Here is a 12,688-nt window from a genome sequence, read left to right on the forward strand (position 1 = left end):
AGCCCAGAGCAAAAAACAGCTCTGAGACAACCTGTGACCATGCAGGATGACCTCAGCAGCCACCTGTGAATGTGTGAGGAATCAACCCAAATCCCCCCGAGTAGAGCCTGTGCTCCTAACCAATTCTCCCGTTAAACTGTGGATTCCTGTGAGCAAAAAATTCTAGTCTGTGAGCCACTGGCATCAAAGGTGCGAGGGAGCACTTTGGCCACTGCAGGAACCGGTTCGCTCTGGAGCCATCCTTCCCAAGCTAAGACAAAATTGTGTGAGAGCTAAAAACCCTAACTCAGGTTAGAGGGAACCCTGCTCGTAACCCCTGCAAACTGGCTGGAGCCTTTTATTACTGGAGCCCACGCGGCTTAAGAGACAATGCACTCGGCTGCATGCCCCCCCCCCCAGCTAGGTATCAATAAAACAATAAAGAGGCAAGCCTCGGTCCCTCCAGCCAGAAGGTCCACCGGATGTCGTTCCCGCTCCAGGCATTTTCTTTAGACTGGGGATAAATAGGGCTTCACTGCGAGAGTTGGACTATAAGGAAGGCCGAGCGCCGAAGAATAGATTCTTTTGAACTATGGTGCTGGGGAAGACTCTTGAGAGTCCCTTGGACTGCAAAAGGATCAAATCAGTCAATCCTAAAAGAAATCAACCCTGACTGTTCCCTGGAAGGCCAGATAATGAAACTGAAGCTCAAATACTTTGGCCACCAAATGAGAAGGGAGCACTCACTGGAGAAGACCCTGATGCTGGGAAAGATTGAAGGTCAAAGAAGACGGGAACGGCAAAGGATGAGATGGTTGGACAGTGTCATCGATGCAACGAACATGAAATTGAGCCAACTTCAGAGGACGGCGAAAGACAGGAGGGCCTGGTGGGAGCTGGTCCATGGGGTCGCGAAGAGTCGGACTCGACTGTGCGACTGAACAACAAAATATTTGTCATGGGTTTGTTTATTGGTTGGTTTTACTTTAAGAGTGTGGAGCTGTAGGACAAACCCTGCGCCAGCAGTAGCCAACTCGGCTCACCGTGGCTCCCAGTGAACCCGAACCTGCACGCGGCTATTGCTCTGAGGTCCAGGCCCCGCCCCGCGACGTGCAGATCCTCACCCGGGACTCCCCGCCAGCAGCCACCTCCCTTGCTTATTAGAACTGCCCGCGGTCGCCTTGCCGCTCCTTTAACCGCGTGCAAGCCCTCTTCAGCACAAAGCGCCCCGCAGCTGACTGGTGGCGTGCAAGTGGGGCGGGGGAGGGCAAATGTCGGAAGGGTAACGGGGGGGGCGGTGATAGGCAACCGATCCTCCCGTGCATCCCCGCGGCTGCCCATGAAGTGTGGGTCGTCCACCGCCCCACTGTCGACCCAAGGTGCGGAGCTATCCTTCTTGCCTACGGTGGGGGGGGAGGGGCGGAGAGATCGCCTTGTCGCCAAAAAGAAAACCCGTCCCCCGGACCCCGATCTCCCGCCGATGGTCCAGAAGGGGATGGGGAGGTTCAGTCGGCGATCAAGCTCCGAGGTGGGGGTGAGCGCTCGGCCTGTGGCTAACTGTGTCGCCAGAGGAGGGGAACTGGAGCTCCCTTACTCTGCAATCCGCCTGTTGAACCGAGGACCGGAGGAGGGGAACTGGAGGTCCATCAACTCTACAATCCCCCCGCGACCCAGGCGTCGAGGAAAGCTCCCCCCCGGTCCTTGTCTCTATGCCCGCTGGAGCCCTTATCCCGTCCCCGACATGCCGCACTGAGTACTCCCTGCATTCGGGCGACCCCCTCTCGACGCCGCTTCACGCTCCGCCTCCGGTGCTTCCTCAGCGGTGGTGCCTCCGAGCGGAGCCGCCCGCTACGCTCGGCCTGCCTGCGATCGCCGCCGCTGTTGCTGCCGCCGCCATGGAGCCCTTCGAGGTTGTGAACAAAGCCCTTCCGGCCCCGGCAGCGCAGCACAGCAGCACCTCAGCCTCCGACTGCTCCAAGCGAGCACGAGGCTGCAACTGACCAGAGGGGCGAGAGTGGAGCCGAGTCTAGCCAGGCCGGCTCCGCCCCCCCACGTCCCAGCTCTCTGCGCTGGGACGCTGTTGCCGTCCCGCCTTCCTCGCGGCGGCAAACCAGCCCCCGACCGCCATTGCCTTCGGCAGCGGCCGGGAGCTCCCTTCTCATTCTGTTGATATATATATATATATATATATACAGGTTAAATGTTATGTACATCTTTTGTAAATAAGATGTACCATTTTGAAAGGTATTTTAGGAATTGCATACACACTTGCAAAACCAATTCTGATCTTAAAGGCAGTGCCATAAAGTTTTTGGGATTGATGGTGGATTTAAGGGAGTCCAAAAAATTCCATCTTGGTGTCAGCTAGGCTGCCATAAGGTTTATGGGTTTCAGTTCGCTCGCTTGACCTGTGTACCAGCCGAGCCTGCATTCCATTCCCCTTGGCGCCTCTACTCCTTATCGCTGACCTTGTAGCTTGCTTCTGTGGTGTCTCTTCCCATCCATTAACTGTGGGACTAGTTTCGTTTCCTCGCCTGCACTCCAACGGTTCATCCCGTCCGTGGGAGAATGACCAATTGGTCCGTTGATGGGGGGGCACTTTTGAATATACTACATATATACCTGCTTGCTTAGTATTGGTTATTCCTAACAGTGAATATGTTTCTGCTACCATAGTTCTCACAATAAAGTATAACCTTCTTGGAAGTGTGCGCTGAAGTGATTGACTGTGGGTCCTGACATTTGGCCTCCTAAAACAAAAAAACTAATCCCATGTTATTCAATAGGCTCGTCATCTTGCAGCAAATGTCTGCAGTAAAGAGACAGAGCCAGCGTATACAGCTGCTCCAAGACCTCCTTCAATTGGTACAGTGGTCATGCTCCATTCAGGAATATGGGGTGGCTACAATGGCTTCCCCTTGATCCAGATCAGGGAATGGACTTATTAGCTGTGTTGCAACATTGCCATTGTTTGGGTTGTGGAGGACAGTGAATGCTTGTGGAGGATGAGTGATGCCTATTACTAACAGGTGATGCCTATTAGGGATTCAGACAAAGAGGAGGATTCGGAAGTTTAAAATTGACTGCTACAGAGAGATGAAAGGGAAAGACCAAGGTTATCTGAAAAGTGACCTTTTCCCTCTTGGGTATTTACTGTTGTGGCTAAGACTGTAAATTGTAGTTTTGAACTTCTGTGAGTAAAAAAAGCTCTCTTGTGATCTCCTATATGGGCTTTGTGTGTTGTTTACTTTAAAGAGCTAGATGCAGGAGAATGGATGAGAAACATCCTCCCTAAGTCAGCTTGGGTTTCAAAGACTCATCTATATGGCCAAAAAGGAGAATATAAATTTAAACATAAACAAGATTAAAATCTCCCTGTTCAGCTCTTTCCAACAGTCTTCTATTGGGGAGATCACTTAGCTTCAGAACCAATTTCCTGGTTTGTCGACGTCCAGCTTTCTGGTGGTTTCAGGGATCCTCTTTTTTTTTTTTCTGAGACCAGAGTCACATGATTTATCCACTTTATATAGAAAATAATAAATGTTAATTTGTTTAAAGCTCAGTATCAATCTTGAATTTTTTGTCTCTCCATTGCTAGATGGGCTGTTTCAAAACTCCCCATTTTCTAATTTTAGGAATATACAATAGATGTATTTTTCCGGCAAAGCTGGAGGGATGAAAGGCTGAAGTTCAAAGGACCCATGACAGTCCTCCGGCTGAATAATTTAATGGCCAGCAAAATATGGACACCAGATACATTTTTTCACAATGGAAAGAAATCAGTAGCTCACAACATGACCATGCCAAATAAACTCTTGCGGATTACAGAAGATGGGACATTGCTTTACACAATGAGGTGAGACTCACGTGGCATCTTCTCATTTATGAAAAACTACCATAGCAGTTATAATTTGCACAAGGAATTTAATTCCATATCTCAGGCCTTTAAAAAAATACTTACATTAGAATTTTAGATTCTGTAATGATGTGAATGCCAGCCCAAGGACAAACCTAATATAGCTGTTTGCATTGTCCTCTGCTCTTTTCATGTTTATCTTTCCACTTGCTGACCTTTAAGCAGACTTGAGCCTATCAAAGTCTTTGGAATAAACCAGGCTTCCTACTTCTGTTGAACAAGTTTGGGGATTAGGCTGTTATAGCTTTAGCTGCTGCAGAGTAATAAGCAGCTTCCTCCATAGCATTAAAGTAGCATTCAGTAGATGCCAAGTAAGAAAGTCTGATGTCCTTTGCCATCCTCATTCCCAGCCCAGTATTAAGAGGAACAAATGGAATTTAGTTGTTTGAGCGTTACCAGATCATAAACCTACTACCCTCTACACAGGGAAAGAAGAAGAAAAAAGTCCTGGTCTCTAAAAAATGCTCAAAAGTTTTTCTGAAAGCCAAGCATCTGATCTTTGTAGTTTTCTAAAACTTTGCAAAGTTAGAGCAAGTAAGTTGCAGATTGGTCTTTGTTATAACAGACTAATCTCTGGGAATATTTTCAAAGTTCTCCAAATTTCTGTTCACACTTTGGAGTTATGAATGACTGGCTGGTTATTATACAATTGAACTGATAAATTAGGAATTATCCATTGCTCCATTTAAAAATATTAATTTTGTTCAGTACAATATTCTGGTATAGTATACTGCAGTGTTCAGCCCCATCTCAACTTTGCCATTGTAATAGGTGAACACAAAATGTTACAGGTTTTTAAGATCTTCTCAAGATATTTAAAGTTCAAACAATGAGCAACAAACCAAAAATCTAAATGAGCAAAAGTGTGTCTGATCTGGCTCTTGCAAATGATAATTTGATACACTGCATTCGCCAATGTGCAATGGAATACAGGTCTTTATATTATAATTGGCTGTAAAACCACTTTCTTGTACTAAATCATTCTATTACCTGTGACCTCCCTCCCTCCTTGTAGACTCACAGTGAGAGCAGAATGTCCGATGCACTTAGAAGACTTTCCTATGGATGCACACGCTTGCCCTTTGAAATTTGGAAGCTGTGAGTCATCTTTAACAATCATCCTCCCCCCCTTTCAAAAGGCCATTTAACTGTCAGAAGAGAGTATCTACGAATTTGGGATTGTATGTGTGTGTATATGCTTTTTAGTCTTTGTAGCTTTATTTTCTAAATGAAGATTTTCTACATGAATGAATATAATCCAGTATCTGGCACAGGTATGAGCCAAAAATGGAATGGCTACAGTCCAGACATGCAGAGACTGCCTGACCGTGATACAGCACACCATATAAGACTTATCGTTTTGGGTTAACTGCAGCTACCCTTTATAAGGGAAAGAGTGTCTTCAGCTCCACATACAAATAATCTGTAAACTGGTTCCAGTGACAGTGAACAATAGCCAACCATAGCATATATATTTTTTAAAAAACAACTCAACGATTTTCTGTTAAGCGTAACTGGTTTAAAACTTATTTGGAGATGAACCAGATGTCAAAAACAAATCCAGATTACAGTTGTCCTTTGGTAAGTTTTGACAGTGGAAATATGTGCCAAAACATTAGGAAACATTCTATACAAACTCCTGTTCATTTTGGCTGGGCTTGTGCAAGAAGATTGCCTGGTCAGTTGTCCTCAAAATGTAAAGTTGAAAACTAGAACAGTGAATGTGGAAGAGCCTGAGCAACCCCCTAAAAACATAGCTTCAGGGCCCAGGAGTTATCCCTGAGTGATTCTTGAAAGAGAAAGAATAATCTCTTTCTGTCAGGAGCTGTTGATCATGGTGGTGTTGTTCCAGGTATGAAAGCTGTCCTAGAACTGCATTCCTGAACATGCCTTAAATCCTAATGCCAGAATTTGTACTGGTAAAGAGCCTCTTGTTGATGTAATATGGCAACATGATGATGCTCCGCACAGTACTGCCTTGTCACAGATCACCTTGAAAGCACTGGAGCATATCACAAAGGAATAGGACTTGTGGGATGGGACAGACGCTCAAGAGATGTTTTGGCTTCCCAATGAATCTTTTAAAAATAAAAAATAAAAGCAGTAGCTGCAACAGTCATGATATTCTGGTGTAAAAATGGGTCAGGCGAGTCCCTGATATGAGAATTTAAAGGGATAAAGATCTTTTTCTTGTTAAAGAGGCACTGTCCCCCTGGAAATGACATATTGTTCTTTTCAATTAGATGCTTATACAAAGTCAGAAGTGCTGTATGAATGGACACGGGAACCAGCTCGGTCAGTTGTAGTTGCAGAAGATGGATCTCGGTTGAACCAATATGATCTCATGGGACAAACAGTGGATTCTGGAATTGTGCAATCCAGTACAGGTAGGTGATAAAGCTGTGTTTGTTCTGGAGGAAGAACTATTTGTCTTTCCCCACCAAACCAGATTGTGAAGGGTAATATAGTTACAGACTGTAACAGATGCAGTACAGCTGTCATCAGCACCAGCATCTGAGAAATGATAAAATAGTATATTATCAACAAATGTAATAATGGCATAACAATAAGAATAATTTAGATTTTATGCATAGTTTAAAATTATATCTATCCTTTAAAAGCACTTATAAATCATAACAGAAGGAAAGCTGCTATTCTGTGAAAAATCAAAACAATTCAGTACATCAAAACAGTACTCACAAAATTGCAAGCAGAGTAGCAGTCCCAAACCATCAAACTCCTAATAAAATCACAAAACAATTGCCTCTCCAGTTGGAATAAAGAGGGACACAACAGGTTGGGTTTTAACCAGGACCATTTTACACTGAGTGCAGGAATAGGCCAAGGCCAGGCGTCACCCAGGACCCCCTCCTTGCCATACATTGGGTGAGCCACCTTTGCTCCAGGTGTGAGCCATCCCTTTGGATCACCAGCAGCCTGTCTGGCAAACAGGGTGCCACCCTGGGGCTCCCCCTCAAGTCACGAAGCTAAGTGGAAAGGAGCCTATCCACGTCAGCCCCAAGTCAGTCCTCATTCCCGAGGGCTGAACCTGAGGCCCCTTGACCCCAACAAGGAAGGTGCCATACAGTGCTCACTGGATCTATTCTCCCCTTCTCCCACACTAACCTGCCACTGCCAAGGCCAAGCCTCTGCTTAGGACCCTGCACTCACCGGGTGTCCTAAAGCTGCCCACAGCCTTTGCCACAGATCATCTAGGAATATATCATTGCTTCTCTCAGACAAATGCAGTCCATCAGCCTTGTACAGATTGACCAGCTCAGCCCATATCCCAGGGTGAGGCAGAAAGGGATCCAATCCACCAGCCATTGTGTTCTTCATTTCCCTGTTTGCCTTCTGGTGAGCTCTGTCTAAACATCTGGTGTCCCCAAGGATGCCCCACACCCAGTGCGCCAAGATAGCTGGCCACATGATTCGCATCCCAGGCCACCTGCTCTTGAAGAGCTCCAGGTTAGGATTTGCTTGAATCACTAGGGCCTTACTCTTCACCAGGCTGAGATCATTTTCACCCAGGTGGAGCAACAATACATGAAGCGGAGGACCCCATCTCGCTTTCAACAGCAGCGGGATGAGGCCAGTCCACAAGCCCTGTTATCCCAGCCATTCCACCGAAGTCAACTCGTTGAGCCCCAGCTGTGTGCCAATGGGAGTCTTTCTGGCCCAGTGGGCCTCTAAGAACACCATACTGTGGCAGCAAATGATGACTCATTGCCTCTCGCGGTGGCCAGAAAGGCCTAGGAAGAAAAGACATTAACAGCAGGACACCATTCCCTACAGAGTATTAAGCAGCTAAACAAAAGGCTTGTAACACTGGGGAATTTCACATTACTCGTCTTCTCCCGGTTTCAAGCCGGGAGTCTTCCGTTTGCAGATGAACCGGTAGAGGGCTGCCGTTTCACACACGGCTTGCCCCTACCGGAAAGGAGCCGATTCAGAAGCGGTTCGGCGTTTCACACACGCACCGCTTTGTTTCCCCACGGTTTTTTTTTTTTAAAAAAGTCCGTCTTATAGCAATATATCGATATACCAGTATTCCAATGTATTCCAATGGGATCGGTATAGCGTTATATCGATATATCGATATAAGCCGAACGTTAAAAAAAAAAAAAGCCCGCGCGGCTGAAAAAAGGCGGGAAAGAAGCGTATCGGAACCGGGAGAGGGAACGGGAGCCTCCTCGGAAGCGGTTGACAGGTAAAACGCTTCCCTCCCGGTTCCTCCCGGTTCCTAAACGGAAGAGAGGCTTCCCTGTGTGAAATGCCACTTCATCCCGGTAGGGAACCGATTCTCAACCGGGTTCTGTCTGAAATGACAGACCAGCACCCGGTTGAGAATCGGTTCCCTACCGGGAGAAAGCACCTGTCTGAAATTCCCCACTGTGACTCCACTGTACTAGTTGCTGAATGGTTGAAGCCAATTACCCATTGCAGCTGCCATGGAGGCCGCCCCAATCTGAAATGAGTGGGTCCCAAACTGAAACTGACACAAACCCAGTGCATCCAGCATTCACTTGGTAATTGCCCAAAATCTAAACCTTATTAGGGGCTGGCATCCTTGGGCTAGAACAGTGTGCCACCCTCTAATCCCCTCAATGTTAAGTATTGCTGCAATGCCACCACTGGGCAAAGGTCAACCTCTGAACAGAACTCCAAGTGAACTTCTACTCCCCTCTGCCGCTGATTGGTTTTTGACTTCCTGACCCTGATGTGGATGCTGCTCTCCATGACGTGAATGCTCTGCAGCCTCAGGGCCCTACCTGTCCTATTGCTACATGAAGCCACCACCAGGGCTCATTTCCTGCTGGCGTGCACAGGAGCAATGCTCCGGCAGTAAGGAGCCCAGGGGGGTGGGCACATGCAGCAAGCCCCGCCCCCTGCTCCCAGCAGCCCTCAGTCAGGCCACGAGGAGCAAGAAGTAGCAAGGTGAGTTGGGCCGGGGAAAGGCCTGCATGCCCACCCCCTCATCTTTTCTGGCCTGTGGGAGCCCAGGGCAAGGCTGAAAGGGGCTTGGACCCAAGAGATCCCCTTTCAGCCTTGTCTCTCCCTCCTCCCCCACCCAAGCCCACAGGAGCCAAGGGTAAGGCTGATCCAAGCCCCTTTCAGCCTCGTCTCTCCCCCCCCAAGCCCATGGGAGTCCAGGGCCAGGCTGAAAGAGGCTTGAATCTCTTCCAAGCCCCTTTCAGCCTTGTCTCTCCCTCCCTCTCCAAGCCTGTGGGAGCCCAGGGCAAGGGTGAAAGGGCTTGGATCTAAGAGATCCAAGCCCAGGGGAGCTGAGGGCAAGGCAGAAAGGGCTTGGATCTCTTAGATCCAAGCCCTTTCACCCTTGCCCTGGGCTCCCCCGCAACCCACCCAAGCCCAGGGCAAGGGAGACAGGGCTTGGGTCTAAGAGATCTCTTAGATCAGGGTGTGTGGCATATGCAAATAGGTTATGCTAATTAGTTATGCTAATGAGCTACTGCCCCTCTTTTTCTACTAAATGACCCCTGGCTGCCACCAACTCGCTAACCCTGAATGCCCCTCCAAAAGTCCATCAATTGAAACAGTTAAAAGATAGAACTCATAGCCATCAGCACAGACCATCCCTCAGCCCCTCCGTGCCCAGTCCTCTCAGGAATACAGGGGAAATGGGCTCTCTCCTGTCTGCCTGCAACCCAGTCTCACATCTTATGTATGTGAAAGTCTTCTGTGACTTTGCTAACCCCCCTAGCTTTACTTGTAAAAGCCAAGGCCAATAGCTTGCCCCTGGTGGACAGCACTGCTGCACCTGTATCTCTCAGGTGCACATAGTACTGCATCAAGTGTGTTACTGGTATTGGCCAAGCCTGATGAAGCCCTACCTGCTGCCTAAAGGCCTTGAATTGCTGACCTGCATGGCTATAGGCCCTAATGCCCTGTTAGCCTTGACTCTCCACGCTGCTACAGCTCTGAGGGCATCCAGATTGGCTGGGGGTTGGCTTCTGGTGCCAGCTGACAGAACCTCTCCACCTCATAGAGCATCAGCCACCTCACTGCTAACCCCCGGAATGTGCTTAGCCAGAAAAAGTATATTAAAACAAAGGCAGCGCAATGTGACAGCCCTTACTAACCTCATGACCCTGGGAGACTTGGATGTCAGAGAATTAATCACATGAACTGTCACATGAACTGCCACCAAATTGTCTACCAGAAGTGCACGGTATGATTAACCAATGTCTCTGCCCCCAGCCACATTGCCACCACGATGGGGAAAAGCCCCAGAAAAGTCAGGTCCTTAGTCACACCTGCCTCAGCTCAAGCAGCTGGCCAGTCCTCCACAACACCACTCACCATGAAAACATACCCCAAAATCCTAAAGATCCCACTGCATTCAATGTGACCTGGAGCTCTGCCTGAATTTACATGTCATCCCTCCAGAAAGAAATGCAGTTGAATAAGGCCAAAAACTCCTCCCACACCTCCAGGTCCACCCTCATTCCACTGGTGACCTGAACCCTATGGTGTGGAAGCCAAAGCCCCAACCTGGCATCACACAACCTCCAAAGGATGCCCTGCGAGGTGCCACCACCTTACACATGGAGTTACGATGGCCCACCAAGATGACCCACCTTACACATGGAGTTAAGATGCTCCAGCTCCCTCAGCATTGTCTTCCTTCTCCATATGAATGAAATGATCCTAAACCACAACTCCTCAACCTTCTCCTTGGGTAGCTTAGAAGCCTGCCTCCATGTATCCAACTCAACACCCAGAAAAGTCAGAACTGTCCCAGGCCCCTCTGTTTTCTCATGGGCTAGGGGGACCCTCTGCTCCTCAGCTAAACTAACAAAACGATCTAACAATCTGGCACATTGCCCAGTGCCCTGTGGTCCCACAAACAATAAATCATCTGAGTAGTGGGCCATATCGACCAACCCCATCTGATAATGAAGAGCCCATTCCAAAAAGTAACTGAAGTGCTCAAATGCTGTGCATGAAATGTAGCACCCCATGCCTCATGCATCCAACGTCCCCCAACCCTCCTCCTACTTCTGGGGAGGCAAAGGTGGCCGCCCATGACATCCTCTCTAGAGAGGATGTTCCACAATAAGGGAACTTCTGCAGATATCACCTAAGTCTTCAGGAATCGAGCTGGGCCCAGGAGCACACCAAAATTGTACAGCAGGTACTTCACAGACTGCAGCACCTTCTTCACTTCTCTCATGCTTCCTGCAATGCCTTTCTTCCTCTCTAAACCTATTCATGCTACACCAATCTAAGCACCTCAAAAAATCCTGAGCCTTGTGGGTGGGGAACATTTTGAAGCTACCTTTGGGCTCATTTAGAGAAATAGAGAGAAGATATGTTCAAAATTAAAATAAATAATATATTGTCACTGGCGTATGGCAGGCTCACTTCAACTGGACTTCAAAGGAAGGGTGTTCTGGGAGTTAGCCCTGAAGATGACTGTTATATAACCTGTTGGGAATCTTTTGAAACATGTAGGTCATCCAAGAGAAAAACTGAGTTCATTGCTTGTTTCTAAAAGGCCTTAAAAACAAAACACAATGAAAGTTTGGCATCAATAAGAGTTCTCTCACTGCTGCTTGGAATGAATGCTCAGTGAGCCACACCAAATCACCCCTTTATGGTACGTAGGCACATTGTGTAATATTTGAAGTTGAGTCTGTGCACCAGTTACTGTAATGTAGTTGCTAGGGGTGTGCAAAAACAAATTTGGTATTTTTCAGGTTTAGGTATATGGACACAAAAAAGATTAGTATTTCCCAATATTCCTGAATCTCAATATCAGTATAGTACTGGGATTTGGGAAATAATAAAGAAAACCAAATTCATTCAGCTCCATTATAGCCTATGGGGACCATTCCCCACAGGCCATAATGGAGAATCAATCTGGGGGTTTCTGGGGCTCAGGGGAGGCTGTTTTTTGAGGCATAGTTCACTTGCCAAGTTGTACTGCCACTGCCATGGCACAGGCCAATTTGTAGAAGGGATTTAAAGAGGTCTCTTTAAATCCCTTCTCTAAGCCAGCCCATGCTACCATGGTGGTGGTGTGACTCAGCTTCTCCAAGTTGTGCCTGAATAAAAGCAGAATAATATAGGCTTTTATTCAGGCTCAGATAGATCGGTAGCTGAATCAGATTCTCTAATCTGATCCGACTGAATAAATGCTCAAAAATTACCAATAAGTATTTTTCAGGTATTTATTTGGCTCGGTAAATTCCAAATGCACACCCCTAGTAGATGCACATCAGCTTCCCCCTCTCCAATTTCTCCAAGTCCATCATGGGCATAAAAGAACACCTCAGACAACGCTGAGTTGGATAAACGTGACAGGCAGCTTATATTCAGAAATTTCCAAGCAAGTCTGAATTTCTGGCCAAAACATAGACAAGAAGGATCTAATGGATAGAACATCATTAACATTCCAGTTACTATTCACAGCATTTTGTCAGTTCTGTCAGGAATGAGGCAGCTCAGGCAGGAAAAAAAAAAAAGGAATTCCAATTTGCAAAGACATCAAAACAAAATTAACATAATGTCTTAGAAAGCATTAATCACTGTTATATATTATTAGTGCCATGATCTGCACAAGATATTTGTATGGATTACTTTAAAAAAGAAAGGCCCTTATTTTAAGGAAAAGAACATAGAATGAAAACAAATAATCACATACACAGTTGGGGATGGTTCCTTCGAAGAGGCTAGAAAGATTCTCAGGGATGTTTTTTTATTTTCTCATTGATTTTGATTTGAATTTGTTGAATACTTCTTTTCATTTCTGAATCGTACCAAATCAGA

At 47.0% G+C, this 12,688-nt stretch overlaps 1 protein-coding gene across 1 annotated transcript in view; it reads left to right on the forward strand.

Annotated features, from left to right (window-relative positions):
• LOC107109550 (gamma-aminobutyric acid receptor subunit alpha-1) overlaps positions 1-12,688 on the forward strand; it is an 88,008-nt gene that overhangs the window by 40,676 nt on the left and 34,644 nt on the right. Inside the window, exons 5-7 of the mRNA XM_015410212.1 lie at positions 3,615-3,835; positions 4,911-4,993; positions 6,139-6,282. Coding sequence (XP_015265698.1) covers positions 3,615-3,835; positions 4,911-4,993; positions 6,139-6,282 — 448 coding nt within the window. The remainder of the gene's footprint in view (positions 1-3,614; positions 3,836-4,910; positions 4,994-6,138; positions 6,283-12,688) is intronic.

The sequence above is a fragment of the Gekko japonicus genome, unplaced genomic scaffold, assembly GCF_001447785.1.
Source record: "Gekko japonicus isolate JY-2015 unplaced genomic scaffold, Gekko_japonicus_V1.1 scaffold972, whole genome shotgun sequence".
In the NCBI taxonomy this organism is placed as follows: Eukaryota; Metazoa; Chordata; class Lepidosauria; order Squamata; family Gekkonidae; genus Gekko; species Gekko japonicus.